The sequence below is a fragment of the Nicotiana sylvestris genome, chromosome 3 (genome assembly GCF_000393655.2).
Source record: "Nicotiana sylvestris chromosome 3, ASM39365v2, whole genome shotgun sequence".
NCBI lineage: Eukaryota > Viridiplantae > Streptophyta > Magnoliopsida > Solanales > Solanaceae > Nicotiana > Nicotiana sylvestris.
The window spans coordinates 190,054,468-190,072,275 of NC_091059.1; the positions used below are offsets into that span (position 1 = coordinate 190,054,468).

The 17,808-nt window shown below is 34.5% G+C and overlaps 2 protein-coding genes across 2 annotated transcripts; one reads left to right on the forward strand and one right to left on the reverse strand.

Moving 5' to 3' along the window:
- Positions 1 to 4,068: 4,068 nt before the first annotated feature.
- On the forward strand, positions 4,069 to 11,603 carry LOC104241912 (telomere repeat-binding factor 4-like). Its single transcript, XM_009796873.2, has 6 exons — positions 4,069 to 4,435; positions 6,568 to 6,767; positions 8,077 to 8,161; positions 9,587 to 9,670; positions 10,643 to 10,919; positions 11,064 to 11,603. Exons 1-6 carry the CDS (start codon positions 4,286 to 4,288, stop codon positions 11,093 to 11,095), a joined length of 828 nt encoding a protein of 275 aa, XP_009795175.1. The 5' UTR covers positions 4,069 to 4,285; the 3' UTR covers positions 11,096 to 11,603.
- Positions 11,604 to 12,621: 1,018 nt separating this feature from the next.
- Positions 12,622 to 15,333, reverse strand: LOC104241911 (glycylpeptide N-tetradecanoyltransferase 1-like). The gene is made up of 2 exons (XM_009796872.2): positions 15,223 to 15,333; positions 12,622 to 14,202 (listed from the first exon to the last, which is right to left on the reverse strand). The coding sequence occupies exon 2, from the start codon at positions 14,175 to 14,177 to the stop codon at positions 12,879 to 12,881; it is 1,299 nt and encodes a 432-aa protein (XP_009795174.1). The 5' UTR covers positions 14,178 to 14,202; positions 15,223 to 15,333; the 3' UTR covers positions 12,622 to 12,878.
- Positions 15,334 to 17,808: the final 2,475 nt, after the last annotated feature.

Genomic DNA, 17,808 nt, shown 5'->3' on the forward strand with positions numbered 1-17,808 from the left:
ACTTTACAAATTTATTCATTTTGAAAAGTGTTCTTATTCACAAGTATTCTATCCACTTGAAAAGTAACTTTTATTTGTCCATAATAATTTTCACTTTTACTTGTATTATTTTTAGTATATTCAGAGAAAGACAATTTTTTTTTTCTGTTAGACCCATAGTACTAATTAGTCATTTCAAATCATTTTCTCAAATCCATTAAAATATGCATCAATTAATATGTATATTATGATAAATAGTAGACAAATAAAAGTAAACGGAGGGAATATTTAATTAATCAATTTTAAAAAATACTTTAATTATAATTAATAATTTGTGCTTGGTTAAAATATAAAAAAGTAACTATCAAATGATGTGTTGCAGTGGATGAGACTGATCTTTCCTTAACCAGAGGTCACGAGTTCGAGCCTTGGGTATGGAAAAATCCTTGGTAGGGAGTCCTTCCCCTCAAATGGGGCCCTAAGCGGCACGAATACGGATATAATCGAGCTCCAATATGAGTATCAGATACTGGGTGAGAAACCAAGTATATTGGGGAAGAAGCTATTCTTTTAGCTTCTTAGTTCTTAGAAACAGTTTATGAGCCTGTTTGGCCACGCTTGTGGGAGGTCGAAAGTATTTTTTTTGTTAAAAAAGTACTTTTCAGAAAATGTGAGATGTTTGCCAAGACGAAGAAAGTACTTTTGAGTAGCAGCAGAAGCAGTTTTATCTGCTTTTGGGGAGAAACTATAAATTCTAACTTCTTCCAAGAAACAAAAGCAGAAACAGAAAATTAATTTGTTCAAGACAAAAATAACCTTATAATAAATTGATATTTCTAAATTATTACTCATTAATTTAATATATATTTTTTCCTTTTTCTTTTTATTTCTATCATGCATATTTTTATTCTCTTTCTCCTATTTCTGAGAGTAGATTTTTAATTTATATTAAATAATGTAATTTGATATATTTAAATTATCATGTAAGCAATAAGTAATACTAGAAACTCAATGCTATTACTTTGGAATAACTATATTTTATATTGATTAGAGTTTTTAATTTATACATTTACTTTGTTTTTTATATTTTAATTAATTCTTTTATAAGAAATATTTAATTTTTTAAAAAAAAAATAATACTAATTGCAAAATGAACATTTATTGTTCTTTTTCATAATTTGATACTTAAAAATACTTTTTGAAAAAATTGGTCAAACATAATGAGCTTGCAAAAAGCATTATTCAAATAAATTGGTCAAACACAAAATGCTAATTTGTTGAATAAAAATAATTTTTAAAAGAAGCAGTTTTTGGTAGCTTGACCAAAGTGACTGTATGTTACTATACAAAACAACTTTTTTCTTTTTTAAAAGTCTGGTTAAACTTGTGCTCACATATTAATTTAAACGTTAAACAATTCATTTTATGCTCTGTCTAACTATATTATTATTTGTAAAAGTTCAAACTTGCAAGCTCTTTCACACAATTCAATATATTTGACTCCCATATATTTGCTTTGGAAAGTGTTCAATCTAGAACGGTGTGGAGTGGAAATAAACTTTTTTGAGTAAATGGTGTTGATATGCTATGATTTTTATTTTATTTTTTAGCTACAGCGTGTATTTATAGCGTACTAATGAATATAAAGTATATGTCCTGTATATACTCTTCAAAACTTAACCATGGCTAAGTGTTATGCATTTTTACTTTAATTTGTTGATTCGTAAGGTTAATTTTATTTTGTTAAGTATAAACACTGCATACATGTAAGTGTCTACCCTATGATATCTACTTCATGTCTAATGGCAGTTAAAAACTCGAAAAATCGAACCAAACCAAATCGATCAAAAAATTCGATACTTTTTTGATTTGCTTTGGTTTGGTTTTGATTTTGAATTTAAAAACCGATCAAATTTGGTTTGGTTTTGATTTTAATAAAAATAAAAACATCGAACCAAACCGACTATAGAAATACATATTTAAAATTTATTATTACAACAATGTACATTCTAAAATTTTATGGTACATGTTAATTGTTTGCACTTTTAGGGGTAGTTTGGTAGGAGGTATTAGAAAAAACGGCAAAGGGCTAAATATACCCCTCTACTTTCAAATATTGTTTACATGTACCCTTCGTTATACTATTGGGCTATCCATATCCCTACCGTCATACTTTGGAACAAAAATACCCCTATTTTGGATGGAGTGCCACGTGGCAGCACCAGATTAAAATGACCTTTTATTTTTACCCAACCCATTTTACAAAAAACCCACAACCCGAACCATATTTTCATTTTTCAGTTTTTTTAAAGAATTTTCTTTTTATAAAACTTAAAAAGAAATTGCAAAATATTTTCGTTTTTTAAACTGATTAGATACTGAAAAGCTTTTGCAAAACAAATTGTAAAAACTGAAAAAATCGTTTTTTTAACAAAATATTCTTTTTGTAAAAACTGAAAAAATTATAAAAACTGGAATTTTTTTTCTTCAGTTTTTAACAAAATATTTTTGTTTTTAAAAAACTGAAAAAAATATTTCCAACAAAATATTTTCGTTTTTGAAAAATGTTTTAATTTTTTTTTCCAGCTTTTTTAAGATTTTCTTTTTGTAAAAACTACAAAAACAAATTTGTATAAACTGAATTTTTTTGTAAAAATAGGAAAAAAAATCGTTTTTAACAAAATATTTTTATTTTTTAAAAACTGAAAAAATTATTTTCAACAAAATATTTTCGTTTTTGAAAAATATTTGTTTTATTTTTTTCAGTTTTTTAAAAGAATTTTATTTTGTAAAAACTAGAAAAACAAATTTGTAAAAATAGAAAAAAATATTTTTTGTTTTTTAACAAAGTATTTTGGTTTTTTAAAAACTGAAATTTTTAAAAAAATGAAAAAAATGAAAAGGGGTCGGATTGTGGGTTTTTTTAAAAACGGGTCGGGTAAAAAAAGGGTCGTTTCAAACTGGTGTTGCCACGTGTCACTCTATCCAAAATAGGGGTATTTTTGTTTCAAAGTATGACAGTAGGGGTATAGATAACCAATAGTATGATGGTAGGGGTATGGATAACCCAATAGTATAACGAGGGGTACATGTAAACAATATTTGAAAGTAAAGGGGTATATTTAGCCCTTTGCCGTAGAAAAAATAATGAAAGCATTAGCTCTATGCATTACTAATACCTTGTTTGGTATATATTTTTTAACCTGTGTATAACTAATACTTTTAGTTATACATCATACTTGGTATTATCATATGTATAAGTAATGCATAGAAAACGATGACATTAGTAATACCAAGGACATTAATGCTTGCATTAGTATTGTTAAAGACAAGATTGTCCTTAAAAGTCCTTTAAAGTTAGATAATATGGAGAGCATTTTTGTAAACAACTATTTTTCTTTAAAATTATGCAATGCATTTATAATTTTAATACATCACACCAAACAATAGATAAGAAACAATATATGCATAACTAATGCTTGCATTACTAACCTATGCATTACTAATCTATGTATTACTAATACACCTTATTTCATATTATTCTTATACACCCGAACAAACGACCCCTTAGTCTAGCTTTTTGCTATTATAATAATCTAGTTCTTTTCCTTTACATTCAACTTTGATTGGTAGTTTTCTTTTGCTAAGTACAATAATCTATTTTATGATAAAAATAATATATTTTTGATTGGGTCCTTAAATTATTCATCACAATTTGATTCAATTATCATCAATATATCTTGAGAAATACTAGATTTCTCAAAGACCAAATAGTTTGACAGTGTTACGTTGAAAATATAGCCGACGTAATATGTGTTTGGCAGTGCATGTCTCATATTTAAGAAAAACCGATAAGTAAACGAAGAAAAACCGAAATCTGACAAAAACCGACATAAAACGAATTAATAAAACCGACCTAATTGATTTGTTTTTTTTATATATAATATTTTTACCTAGTTAAAGTAATTGAATTTGGACTAATAATTAACGCTGTCAAAATATAAAATTACAATAAAATAAGGTGAAAAGAGGAGGCTCCCATAACTGATCGAATTTGTCCTCTGGCGGGAGCTTCATAATAGTAGGAAATTACTCATTTATTTCTTTGGGAATATCAGATTAACAAAATCTGCTTGCACATTGTTGACGTTCTGCTTTTATTCCCCTCAGCGGGGTTCCGCCATGGTCGAAAGAGTTTCTGGATTCTTCTTCGAGAACACGTAAACCAATTCCTCCGATACATATATAGAAAGAGAAAACGCTCGTAGGTTATAGAAGATTGAGCGTCGGAGAGAAAGAGAGGGAGATGGGGAACCACAAAGTGAAGTGGACGTCGGAGGAAGAAGGAGCCCTAAAAGCCGGTGTGGCAAAGCACGGAACCGGAAGGTGGAAGAACATCCTCAGGGATCCTGAATTCGCGCGCTTTTTGACTAATCGCTCCAACATCGATCTCAAGGTTTCTCGTTTTTTTTTTCTTTTTGATGTATATTCATTTGTTTGTGTGTGTTGTATTCTTTTACTCTTGTTTTGGGTTGATCTTACGCAGAATTTATACTTGAAAGTTGAAATTCAGGACTAGGGTTAATGTGTTTCCCTTGATGTTAATGTGTGTTGTTTTATCGTAGTGATTTTTGTCCCGTGTTGTTTTGGAATATCGAGCATCAGTATAATATTGTTCATATGTCATGAGGCTGCTTCTAACTGTTGTGGTTTCTGGTCTATTGCATCATAAATGTTGGGCATTGCAACTCCTTTATTTGTTTCAACGAGTTAAATATTGCTATATTCATTTTGTAGCAATGAAAAGATATGGTTGCAACATGTGCGAGGACTTGAAGTAGAGTCATCAGCCAACTTCCTCTTTGATGGTGCTAATTGCTATACTGCTATACACCACTCTTTGTAGTATATTAAGAGAATGTAGATTATGATGGCTCTTCTAGGGGTTATTCAGGTGGAAAATGCTAGTGTAAAACTAGATTATGGTTTGTTTTCTTTATCTGCTTTACCACCCTGATTATGTGCTCATCTAACCATTCTGATAGGTGACAGAGTTGCATGTTGTTGTTCATGCTGCTTTACTCTTCAGTATAGCTAATTATATCCCTTTGCTTTACGTCTCCTGGTTTATCCCATTGATGTTTGTTTGATAATACATCCGTAATATTTTTCGTTGAAAACATCACCATCATATGTTGTCTTTGTCACACTTAATTAAAAAATTGTCTTTCTCACCTTTCCACTCTTCAAAATCTTAAAAAATACTACATACTCATAGTAAACTTGCTGAAGTTGGTAAACAATTATGTGGAATGCTGAGTGGCAATCTCAATTTGAGGTAAAAAGTAAACACTTTCAGGTAATTTCCATATAGGGCTGGACCACTATCACGAGTTAACTTCTGGATAAATGACCTCTCACATTCCCAAAGATTAAGTTCTTCCTTTCTACATAACATTCATTCTGGATATGTATGTATGTATATACTTTTTGTTCTCAATTTTCATAAAATTCCTTGTGCTTTGGTTTTTCCCTGGCTGTTCCTTCGATGTGTATTTTCCCCTTCACATTATAGGTCTTTTAGGTCCTTCTCAAATCATCTGGCAATTGGGACCTGAGGTGGAACAGTCTCCCTTTCCCCATCTGCTTTATATCTCTATTGCGGCCATGGGAACATAGCGTCTTTGTTGACTTAACCACTAAGGATACCAAATACAGCCGGATGAAGTATCATTTCCTGTGTTGTCCCTGAAATGAGATGGCTTAAGATTGCAATGAAAGACTAGGTTTGCTGCGAAAATGTCATTTCACCTTCCTTTCCCTTTGGTGTTTAATATATTCGGCTTTCATTGTTAGTGACCTTGATTTGCCTTTTCATAGGAGAAGAACAGAGTATGGAGTATATCTGTGGAGTGGGATCTATGTTATATTCTTCCTTTATTGCAAAAAAGACTTTCATTTGTTTCTTTTGTTTGTTTCAAAATCATGTTAATTTCCCTCATGATGAAATATTTTTCAATCTTAAAAGTCATATGGCCGGACTTTAACCTAATTAACTCAACCTGAAGAAGTTACCTTTAATTCTAGTTTGGCCCACCCTTCCTTAAACCAACATATAATTATAATACCCATATGGAGTCAAGGTAACAACTTGTGGATAGACGAAATTTATCAAAGACGGAACTTTATTTATGCTGGTTCTTATGCCCAAACTTAACCTCTTTAACATACTTATCAAAATTTTGTTTGGACAATGTCCATTTAGGTAAAAAAACTATATTAGAAGTGTTTAATGCTACAAAAGAGAGTGTTGTTTTCTTCCAATCACTAAGACAAGTGCAACATCTTAATCTAACTGGACTTTCCAGTTGTGAAGGAACTTGATCAGAAAAAGGTGGGACTCTAGTTATAAGATATGCAGTGAAACCTTTGCTCCTGGAGCTAAGATCTCAGTCTCTTTGTGGAATTTCTGCTTCTGCAATTTCTGTTGTATTGCAAATGTGGCAGTCTCTCATCCAGAAGAGGATTTTAGCTAGTTTTCAGACTCAACATGATAGTCGTTACACTTTCTTTGGTCTCTATGAATAGGATAAATGGCGAAATATGGGTTTTAGCACTGCTGCGCAAGGCTCTAAAGATAAATCCAGATTTTCTCGTGCAAGACCAAAGACAATAAGTGCACTTGCACTTTCTACTGTTCAAACTCCTTTGGCTATTACTTCAGCACCCGAGAATGACGCCATCGATGGTTCTCTCGAAAGCCCACAAGGAAGCAAGAATGCTCCGAAGTAGGTGACTCCTTTTAGCTTCTTGTCTTACTTGTACGCTTAGCAGCTATATTGAACTTTTCAAGACTTAGTATTTGTGTATGCATTTATACTTCTTAAAAAGTTCTGTCAGGAAATAACTTTTGTTAAAACTTGCTTGTTAGTATCATTTCCTTCTTCTCGCTAGCTGAAGGGGGAGCAAGAAATTAGTTATAATTTCGTGCGAAAGAAATTTCTCCTGCACTCCCCACTAGCCTCACCTCTTCCTGCCCCACCTCCTGCAGAAGAAGGAGAGAAGGAGAGGGAGTAATCTAAGGAAATAGGAAAACTACAAAAGTGTCTGAAAGGAAAGAGGAAAACTACGTAAGTGTATTTGTGATGGCAGATACAAAAGAATGTAGCCGAATATAGGCCAAAAAAACAGAAATAGTATTTCTTGCATGACAGTACCGGTTGGTCTTTCACTATCTAGAAGTTAAAGCTGTTTCAATAGGATCTTTTGCATAGCAGTTGGCTTTCTGCATTCAACAACAACAACATCAACAACAAAAAACCCAGTGTGATACCACAAGTGAGGTCGGGGAGGTGGTGTGTACGCAGCCTTACCCCTACCTTGTGAAGGTAGAGAGACGGCTTCCAATAGACCCTCGAAAGTTTGCTTTCTGCATTCGTTTCTTATATTTGAAAATCGTGGATGCCTGGATCTTTTCTTTTGGGTTATATCTTTGGTTTGTTGAAGTTTATCATTATCCTTCCTGAGCTGAGGGTCTACCGGAAACAACCTTTCTTCCTTTTTAAAGGCAGGGGTAAGGTGTGCCTACACTCTATCCTCCCCAGACCCTACTTATGGGACTACACTGGGCTTGTTGCGGTGTTGATGAAGTTTATCGTTTGATTATGACACACTTGTCCATTTTGATGTGGTCATAACATAGCTTATAATTTTTCTTTTTTCTTCCTTTAAATTCTATACAACATAAGGTCAAAACCACAATGGTGGAAATACGGAAAAGCAAATATTTATTACTAAAGTAAATATGAGATTATTGCATGTGCCATATTGAGGTCGAGAAAGTATATGTTGCTCGTGTTGGGCTTGGGAAGAATGGCTATAGTCAATTTTTAAGGATTGTGGGTACTGGACACCTTGAGTTTTCTCAATGAGATCCTGCAGGGTCTACATTTGCAATGCTTAGGATATGTATCTTTCTCAGCCTGCTTTTACCTCCACTACTGACCCATCCTTAGACCTGTTGTAGAAATTCATACTTTATTATGCAAGTTTGGTGGCTTTCATCATCATATGTTCATGTCTCTGTCATTCTTCCAGGTATAATGATATGATTTTTGAAGCATTATCATCCTTGAAGTGTTCAAATGGATGTGATCTTGGTGTCATTGTGGGATTTATTGAGGTGAGCTCAATCAGCTTATAGTTGTTGCATTAAACTTCTATGGGAAAGTCATGCTTATTTGGCTTCATGATCTTCATGTTTGGTTTTGCTTCTTCTGCTTTTCCAGTTGACATCTTAATGAATTTTACTTGAATTTCAGATTTAAACAAGTCACTTGAACTATACATGGCGTGTTGGGCTGCTTGAATTGCTTTAGCTTCATAAGCATCAACTTTTATCTCTTTGTTAGCTTCTTGGTGCAATCTAGTCTCTGTACTGATGTAGATGCCATGTTAGATACAATTGGGACTTGCACAATATGTAACTATGTTTTGAACTTTTGATGCACTAGTTTGATGTGGAGGCAATTTCCTTCAGCAAACAATATGTATGTTTAATGTACCGATGAATCCTAGGTTCTAGATTTGCCCTAGTTTTTTCCACGATAACAAGGCAATGCAAGGTAAGATGTTTATCTAATACTACTTGTTAATAGACATATTTTTATTTGACACTCATGGTTATCTTCCAAAGGTTTATGACAATTCATGTGAAGCTTCGACCATTTTCAGTTTCCTGTGGGATTTGTGCTTGGCCAGCCCTTCAGGTTCTCATCCTCTATTTAGAAAACATTGAAATATGCAATTCAAGATAACCTTTTTCCTTTTTTCAGCCTCCTTTCCCTTTGCTGAGAACGTTGTAAATTCTAAACTTCATTATAGATCTCATAGGGCAAATATAAGAGCAGAGAAAATGACTTCATTCACTCCTGGAGTGTGGTTTATTTTCCAAAAATTGAAAATTAGCAGTTGAATTTAAGGATATTTTAAAATGTATTGAAGTGTGTTTTGCAGTAACATGATTTTGGGCATACAAATACTTTAACCTGTCTTTAATCTGTGAGCTTATGCTACCATACTAGCGGTTGAGGTATGGAGTAACAACCTGGGGTTCCCAGGTTTGAATTACAGCTACGGAATTTGGTGTGGCTGCGAGGCCACTTCCATGCTTGGCTAGTAAGAGTACCATGGCAACTTTGCTTGTGGGGCTGGACAGACGGCTGGAGACCACTGATAACTAAAGAAAAAGAGGCTTCGGTGTAATACAGACACACATTTGTTGTATAAATTTAACGCTGAATCCAAATAGAGTAAGTGATGCCCTTTTTGCTTAGATTTTTGATCTGTTGATAGATCCAACTGCTGCATGTGATCCTTTGTGTTTGGCTTTTAAAAAAATGAACTAAAAAAAGTGTTGTATGATCTTCTGGTAACGTTTTTGTTATATAATTCCTTTTTGACTACTCATTGCATTTATACTTGACAAAGGAAGTTGACTCTATCCCTCGCTATTCTTTGATCTTCAACTTTTTAGTGATACTTCCGTTTGACTAATTGAATTTATACTTATTAAAGGATGTTGACTCTATTCTGCTCTTTATTGCAGCAACGACATGAAGTACCACAAAATTTTAGAAGGTTATTAAGTTCCAAGCTGCGAAGACTTGTTTTAAAAGGAAAACTCGAAAGGGTAAATAATTTTGCATCCCTTAGTAAGCTTCTTGGTGTATTTTCTTGACTGCAACACTAATCTACTTCATTATTTACTACGTATCTCATGTTGATGAATGATTCTACTTGTTTTACCATTCAATTTGAGGATTTTGGACAGCTGTGGTTCAATTGATGCATCCTATGCTGTAACGAATTAAGATATTAGGCCAAGTTTCTATTACTATAGTTTGACGCCGCCTTAGTCCTATTATTCCAGTTTGACACCACTTCCCCTTTATATAGTGTAAGTTAAGCATTGTAAAGAGTAGTTGATGAATGAACCTAATTTTCTTGTCTTTTGTTCTTCCTTTTTCCCCACTTTTTTCTTCTTTCTCAGCTCTTCTCGGTTTACTCTTCAAATGCACTGTTGCTTTGAGCTCACTCCAGCTCATTTGCACATATGCTCCGAGAGTCTGACTGCTTCTTGAAATTGCTTTATTATTGTCTTATCTGGGAGAAACTTCACCAATTCATCAGTTTATATTTTATTCACCTAAGTGTCATTGCACTTAGCTTTAACTCAGCAGTCATTGGTTAATTAAGCCTGATATTGCAGCCTTCAGAAAAAAATGAAGGTCCATGTTCTTTCAAAGTTCCAACTTGCAAAGTAATTGCAGATCAGCCTTCGATCGGAATTGTGTTCTTTGAATTACACGGAGCGATGGCATCTTATGTTCAGTTCTTTGCGACAGAAAACATCAAGGGAAACATAACTATTTTCACACAACCTTGTCTTGGCTCGTTATCTGCAACTGTGCCATTAAGCATCACTTTCAGATTCAAGCCACAAGAATTTTTGGCAAACCTGCAACCCCACCCCCCTCTACCCCAAAAGGGGGAGGAGGGGGGTGGATGTAGTATTCACACACGGGAAATTCAGGAAAACCTTGCTTTCCCACATTCTTGAAGTGAAGTTTTAGCATTTTTCTCTCTATTTGATGAAATGCAGGTCCAGAATTGCTATAAAATTAAGGATGCAACATTAGAAACCGAAATAACTACTCCAAAACAAAAAGATGTCTTGCCAAGGCCAGTCCCAAATTCAGCTGTAAAAGTGTCCTGTGAAACAATGGAAGAAGCTGTTAGGATTGCTGCTTACAAGATTGCTGATGCAGAAGAGAAGTCTTTTTTGGCGGCTGAAGCAGTTGATAATGCAGAAAGGTTGTCAAAAATGGCTGAGGATGCTGAGTCAATGTTACAACTCTTCAAAGAGATCTATGAACAATGTAAGTGTCTGGTTGTTACCTTGTGCGCTAAATATGTATGGATGACTAAGGTTTTTGACAGTTCAATATCTAAATGCAGCCGTCAGCAAACCTTTGGGTTGGAGTTACTAATTGAAGATTTGCTTCATTTCTTCTTGTTTCCAGGTTCACGAGGTCAAATTGTTCTCTTGGCTTGATCAGTCAGAGCAACGGATTGTATATACAGCTCATTGAGATGAGACGATTTTCATTTTCTGATAGCAGTGGGTTCACAGGATGCCAGAACCAACTTATTTTTTTTTATTTGTAGTAGTATACTTGAGAAAAATTGTGGCCACACCTGAAGCTTCAGACGTCACGGTCATTAATATCTGGTGTATCCTACCCATCTAAGTTCTGTAGTACAGGCTATAGGTTACCCTTACATTTAAGTTTTGCTAGTTTCTGTTCATAGCTTTGCTAATGATTTTTCCTGTCTTTTTAAGCGGAGAGAAGACAATATGGATGGAGGAGTTAATTTTGAGGGGTATAGGTAATCAGCCAGCTTCTTGGGGGTATCTGTTTGTTTTCCAACTACTCAGCATGCTAGTCTTTCAACTAGTTTCTATTGTGGTTACCTTTGTGCATCTGGCTAATTGGCTATGTTGACTATATATTTGATCTGATGCACAACATGTATTAAATTAGCTCTTGAGTTACCTCTTAGATGTGCGAACTCCAGCAGCGTGCCAACATGCTCTCTATTGACGTTAGTTTTAGTTCTATTTTCTGTCGAACTTGGATAGGTAGAAAATAGGAATGAAAAACTCTTCAGGTTTGTCCTCGAACCCCGCGCATAGCGGGAGCTTAGTGCACCTGACTGCTTTTTTTATATAATTCTCTAGAGGCTCAATTGTTAAAGTCCTCTACTTCTCCAGTCATTTGCGTAAATCAGCTGTGTATTTCGTGCCATGGAATGCCAGTTTCAGTTCTGCAAGTAACTACAAAAAGGAAAAAAGGAGGTTCGCTATTTCTTGGGGGTGTGGAAGGAAAAAAGAAAAGAGAAAGCCCTTTAAAGATCATCTGGAAACACATTCTAATCTTTATTATACGTCTGGTCAAAAATGAAATGTTAGTAAAATGTAGCGGCAGCTTCCTATTCGATGAGTATATTACATTCGACGATTATGTTGTCTTTCTGGCTTTCACACAAAGGTAATACGTGAAACAAGGCCTTGGTGGATGAGTTATCCAATATTTCTACGGTTCTACTGGTAGAAAATAAAAAGTATTATGTGAAATTAATGAAGGTGCACACAAGTTGATCTGGACATTATAATTATTATTAAAAAAATACCAAGAGACTTGTCATATCTAGAGAGAAAACTCAGCCCAAAGGGAATTAGTTGTAAAAGTGCCCTCCCAATGGTAGAGGATTCAACTTTCAACTATGCGCTTCAAACGATATACTGCACGATATTTAAGTAAGCCAACAACTCAAGAATCTCAGCTAGACAAGTCTTATTCTTTTATTTTTCCCTTAAACGCATATTTTCTCACTGAAACTGCCTGATGCAACAATCCATAACCAATTTGACCTTTTGGTATAATCTAACAAGTATAAAGTCACAGAAAATAAGCCCAATTACAATCCTAAATATTTCTGAATGTGATAAAACTGCTTTATTAATGGCAACCACAATCAAGCAAATAACGGACTTAGGAAGGATGTCGAGATGACAGCTTACCAAGAAAAAGGAGTTGGAACTATATCTTATCCATAGTCACAAGGAAACAGGGAAGACCAGAAACTGCAAAGTTCCATTGAGAGGGCGACAAATATTGAACAAAAGAGACTATTCAAAAGTTCAACATCCAAGCGTAAATACAGCGTTGGAGTCCAGCTAAATATAACAGAACTGAGGTAACTTTCCAGTAGAATTTAGTGTAAATTTCCAAAATGCTTTCCCCACAGTGACAAACAGTTTTTGCGACCTCCAATTACAAGAGTACAAGCCCAAGCTCTGACGCTCTCAAAACATGCTTTAGTCGATAGTTGTAGAGATAATAGTGGAGTTTCCCATCACCAGGGCCAAACTTCAGTTGCTTCAAAAAACTTTCGTTCTGCATAACATCTAGGGCGTTGAAAACATCAAAATCCTTCTGCTTTGCCACAATAAGGGCATCATTCATCAACTGAATCAACGGAGTCTTTGTAGAGACATTGTAATACGAGTAAGCAGCCTTTAGAGTGGAATGATTCTGGTTACCAAGAATTGACGAAGGAAGAGTGTAAAAACTGCAGAAGTCGGTGATTTCATGAGTCTCGGGGCTTTCGACCAGATAACTGTCAATCACACCCTCCTTTGGCAGAAGCCAGTGTTCCACATCATTTTCATCAAAGTCAGGTGCAACCACAAACTGCTTCAAGTAATTCCTAAGCAATCGAGTAACTGCAGGAACATCATGGGGCTCCATCTTTCTGAACCCGGGTGTGACAGTCTGATCAGGCAACTTGTACAGCTTTATTGTACGGCTCATTGTCATCCTTGCACCAAGCCTGGAAAACCCGACGTCAATTAGCTTCTTTGGATTCAAAGATCTATGCCAATATTGACAGGTTGATATAGGTGTTGGAAGTACCACCCCAGCTGTATAAGCAGCTTGCCAAATATTCTCCATATGAACCCTCCTTGTGACCTCCTTTATCATGACAGGAGCAAGTCTTTTTGATCTAAGCTTCTTATGAACACACAGAAAATTGATTTCTGCCATGGTCACAACAGTATCTCGAGCACGTATTCTTGCAGGTACCCCTGTAATAAAAGCAACCAACTTTTTTGAGGTTTTCACTCTGACTCCAATGTGCCAGCTCCTGTAGAAACCTGGAGGGCGAAGTGCCCATCGAAGAAATTCTTTCGAGTAATTGAACCTAAACATGTTCTCATCATCCTCAACGTAGTTGTTCGTTAGGAGAACATAGACCTCATTGCACATTTCCTCCGAGTCCATATCACAGGTGGTCCACTCATATGGACTTGGAAGGTTGTATGGCTCCTGCTTAACTTCTGATAAGGGAGTTGGAGGTTCAATAGGTCCTTCAGGCAAGCTTGCATCCCCAAGATCCTTAAACTGACCCACAGGTTGAGTCTCCCAAAACTTATGTCTCTTTGCGAGGGAGAGAGATTCTTGGACCTGTCGAGCCAAGGAATCAATGGATACCTCATTGCCATTCGCTGGAGCTAAAGTATTATCAGAACTGGAGTTATGGTCCTCAGTTGCCTTAATGTCGTCAGCCATTTCACCAGCTTCAGTATATTATTCTCTGCCATAACATGATAAATTAAATATCCAGAGCAAAGGACTACATAAATAAGCAACAAACATACAGTATAGTGGTAGAGAGATCTGGAACATATACTAAGCATCAGGGGGATAAAATGGGTTACGGCAGGTACTATGACGGAAGTAGCTAAAAGCTTTTATTTAGTGAAGACAAAGAAGGAATTCAAGATAGTTTGGACCAACGTACCCTGCTGTTATAATCTGGTCTATTATGGAAAGAAAGGAATTGGATGTTTGTTCGAAGGCAGTATCACCTCATTGAGAGCCAAACGTTTAAATCATTTAGGTTTTTGGTGTAAAGTAGATTTAATAATAACAGAGGCTCTTCTTGAATTTTATCAGCTCCCTTAGTTTTTGAATATATGAATAGAATTGTAACACAGAGATTGTTTTTTCTGTACATAGTGCAACTACTTCACACCAAATGAGCAAAATTTATTTGCCTTAATACAAAATTTACTTGATTCTAAATAAGCAAAATTTAGTACAGCTCAAGTAGGTAGCACACTAGCACCCCTCAAGCATCTTATATTTGATGTAAAATGTTTAAAGCACATTATCATTTATAAAGAAAGAACTCCAATTAGATATACATATTATCTATCGTAATGTTCGCATATACATGGTATCCATCAGAATATCAAACTGATATGTGTGTGTTATAACAACACATGCAATATATTAGACCAAAATTGTTGTCTCCAAGGAATCATAGAGTAGAATAAGCTGCAATATGATTATTGACAAGCATGGTCAGCTGGTTTACCAGCTGAATTACTACGTTATTGATAGAAACCAAATCAAGCAACAATTTTTCACTATTGGATCACTTCATATCCACGATAACTACCACTTGATTCAAAATTGAGCATACTGTGATAATATATAAGAATACCATATCAAAGCGCACGTAGATTTTCCATAATATCTAAATCAAAATCAATTAAATTTTCCTAAAATAAGAAAAAATATAAAGCATGATCGAATTAGGAAATCAAACCTTCGAGGATTGTGAATTCTGGTCGATGACGGAGATCTAGGGTTTCAGAGTCTTTATTGAGGTACCTGCAGGCGTACCGGAGAACGCAAAGAATATTAAAAGGTCGAAATTGGAAGCAACGAAGCTATGGACGGAATATGAAATGGTTGAGATTGGAGATGGGCCTTGTTTATGGGCTTTATTCATCATTCTATTTGGTCTGGATTAATACATTTCATTTTGGGCCGTTTTTGTTCGGAAAATTTAAAAAGTTAAAAACTAGCCATTTTATAACCTTATAATTGAAAATAGTCACAGAATTCAAAACTCATTGAAAAATAGCCGTATTTTTTAATGAGTGACGGTGTTATTGGTTTCGAACTCCATGATATTGTCCTGGAGCCCGAACACTATCATGGAGTTCACACTTTTTTAAGTTCGAAATCCATGACACTATCAAGGATTTCAAAAAATGGGACAATATCTTGAATTTTTTACTGGTTAAGTTCAAATTTCATATTAAAAGTGACGACTTTCAAAGGATTTTCAAACACTAACTATTTTTCAAATACAATCATTCTCTTCTCTCTTTTTATTTTATTTTATGAGAGAATGGTACAGGCTACACCTTTAATGTCAAGGCTCGTGGTATATTGATATGCCACAAGTATCTTTGGTGATAATTAGCCAGAGAAATATCTCCAACTTGTACTAGGCCGAATGTTGTCTGGCACTTTGATATTTGCAAGCTCAACGGGACAACGACCTTTCTATTTTAATCTTATTTAAGTTGTTGAAATTAAAACTAGATGAGGAAGTATCAGCTATCCTCAGATTCACTTGTTATATAAGCTTAATGACCTTTCTATTTTAATCTTCTAATGCCTTTGCTATTAACCAATTTTGATATCTTAACTATTTGAGTTATAGTCCTCATATCACTTGTTCCAAACACAAAATTTCTTACATTTTGTCCTGAAATTATATACATACAATGATAGAAACCAAAAGAGAGATGTACTTGCTTAATATTGCAAATAGGAGACCTTTGCTATGTACCCCTTTCCTTTTGTATTTTTGGATTGGATCTTCTTGGGACAAAGGAGAACACCTATGTACTCCATCACTACCTCTTCTCCCTCGGACCCCCCCCCCCGCCCCCCCCCCCGCGCCAATGTAATAATTCTATTAACATCTTTCCTCTTTCTTTTTATTTTAGATTTACGTCACTATCATCTTTCACGTACTTATAAAATTTTTTGAAAGATAAAATATTACAAAATTTAATGTGATGTACAGTCATAACTCTCTATATAATATCCATATATAACAATTATTCACTATAAAAATTAATTTTTCTTCGGAACCAATTTTTTAAGTTATATTTTATTTCTGTATAATAGTTTTTCCATTGAATAAAGTTTCCCTTTTGCATATAACATAAGATTTGAAGATATGCACATGATATTGACGAGCGCAAAATCGGTGTATAAAACTTAGCCTCGCTAGTCAAAGACAGTATAATATTAAATCGTCTCCACAATGACTGATTTAAATAATGTTCAAAGAAATCTTCAGTTCATCACTATTCAGGAAAATAAACCTTTGATTTTGAGTTATCAACGAACTAAGAGTAAAACTAAGATTATCAATTATGAACGAATAATAGAAATTGGGTAACCAAGTAGCAACGATTGAATATCAATATGAGAAATAAGGTCTTTGACAAGATATGTGATCAACTATTATTCTGGGTAACTCTGTGCTAAGTTCACTCTTAACTTTTATTGCCTATTTCAATTTCAACAGATGATTAGGCTATCTTAAAAATTCATATTCTTCTTCTGAATGAATTAGAGTTTGTTAAACAACCTAATGATACATGTGGTGAATATATGCAAGAATACGTTGAATGAATGATCTTACGAAGAACGTCTCTCGACTATTCTTCTAAATTGGGTCAATTGATAACTCTAAAATCTCTTTCGATTACCTATAAGAGTCGTAAAATTAACCCAAATAAGATAACACAATGCAAATTGCAGCAACACTTCCCTTTCGATTGAAGTAAAATCACAATTAACCTTACAATTCAAATAGAAACCCGTTCAATGAATTCATGCAAGTAACATAAACAAAATCCTCAAATAATAATCAATTCACAACATCTATCAATAACTCTAAGAAAAATCACTCCATAATGGACAATTTTTTCATCACAAGAGTATTAAGAGAACAAGAAATATTACAACCCACAAATCCAAATAAATTTTCATTTTGAATGATTCGGATGAAGTAGTCAAAGTCTATGATATTTTCTTACCTTCTTCTCTCCAAAAGTCACTCCAAAATCTCAGATGCCTAATTTGGGACGACCTTAGGCTTCATATAGCTCAAGGAGATTGCCCACAATTTACAAAAATAAGCCTAATTAATATTTTCCAGAGACGTACATGCGCGGCCGCATACTTGGAAGCTTGGGAGTGCATCAATGGCAGTGTACAGTAAAAATATCATAACTTTGTGTAAGAGAGTCGAAACGATGAGCCGTTTGAACTGTTGGAAAAATAAAAAACCTACATTTCTACATACGAATAATGATAAAAG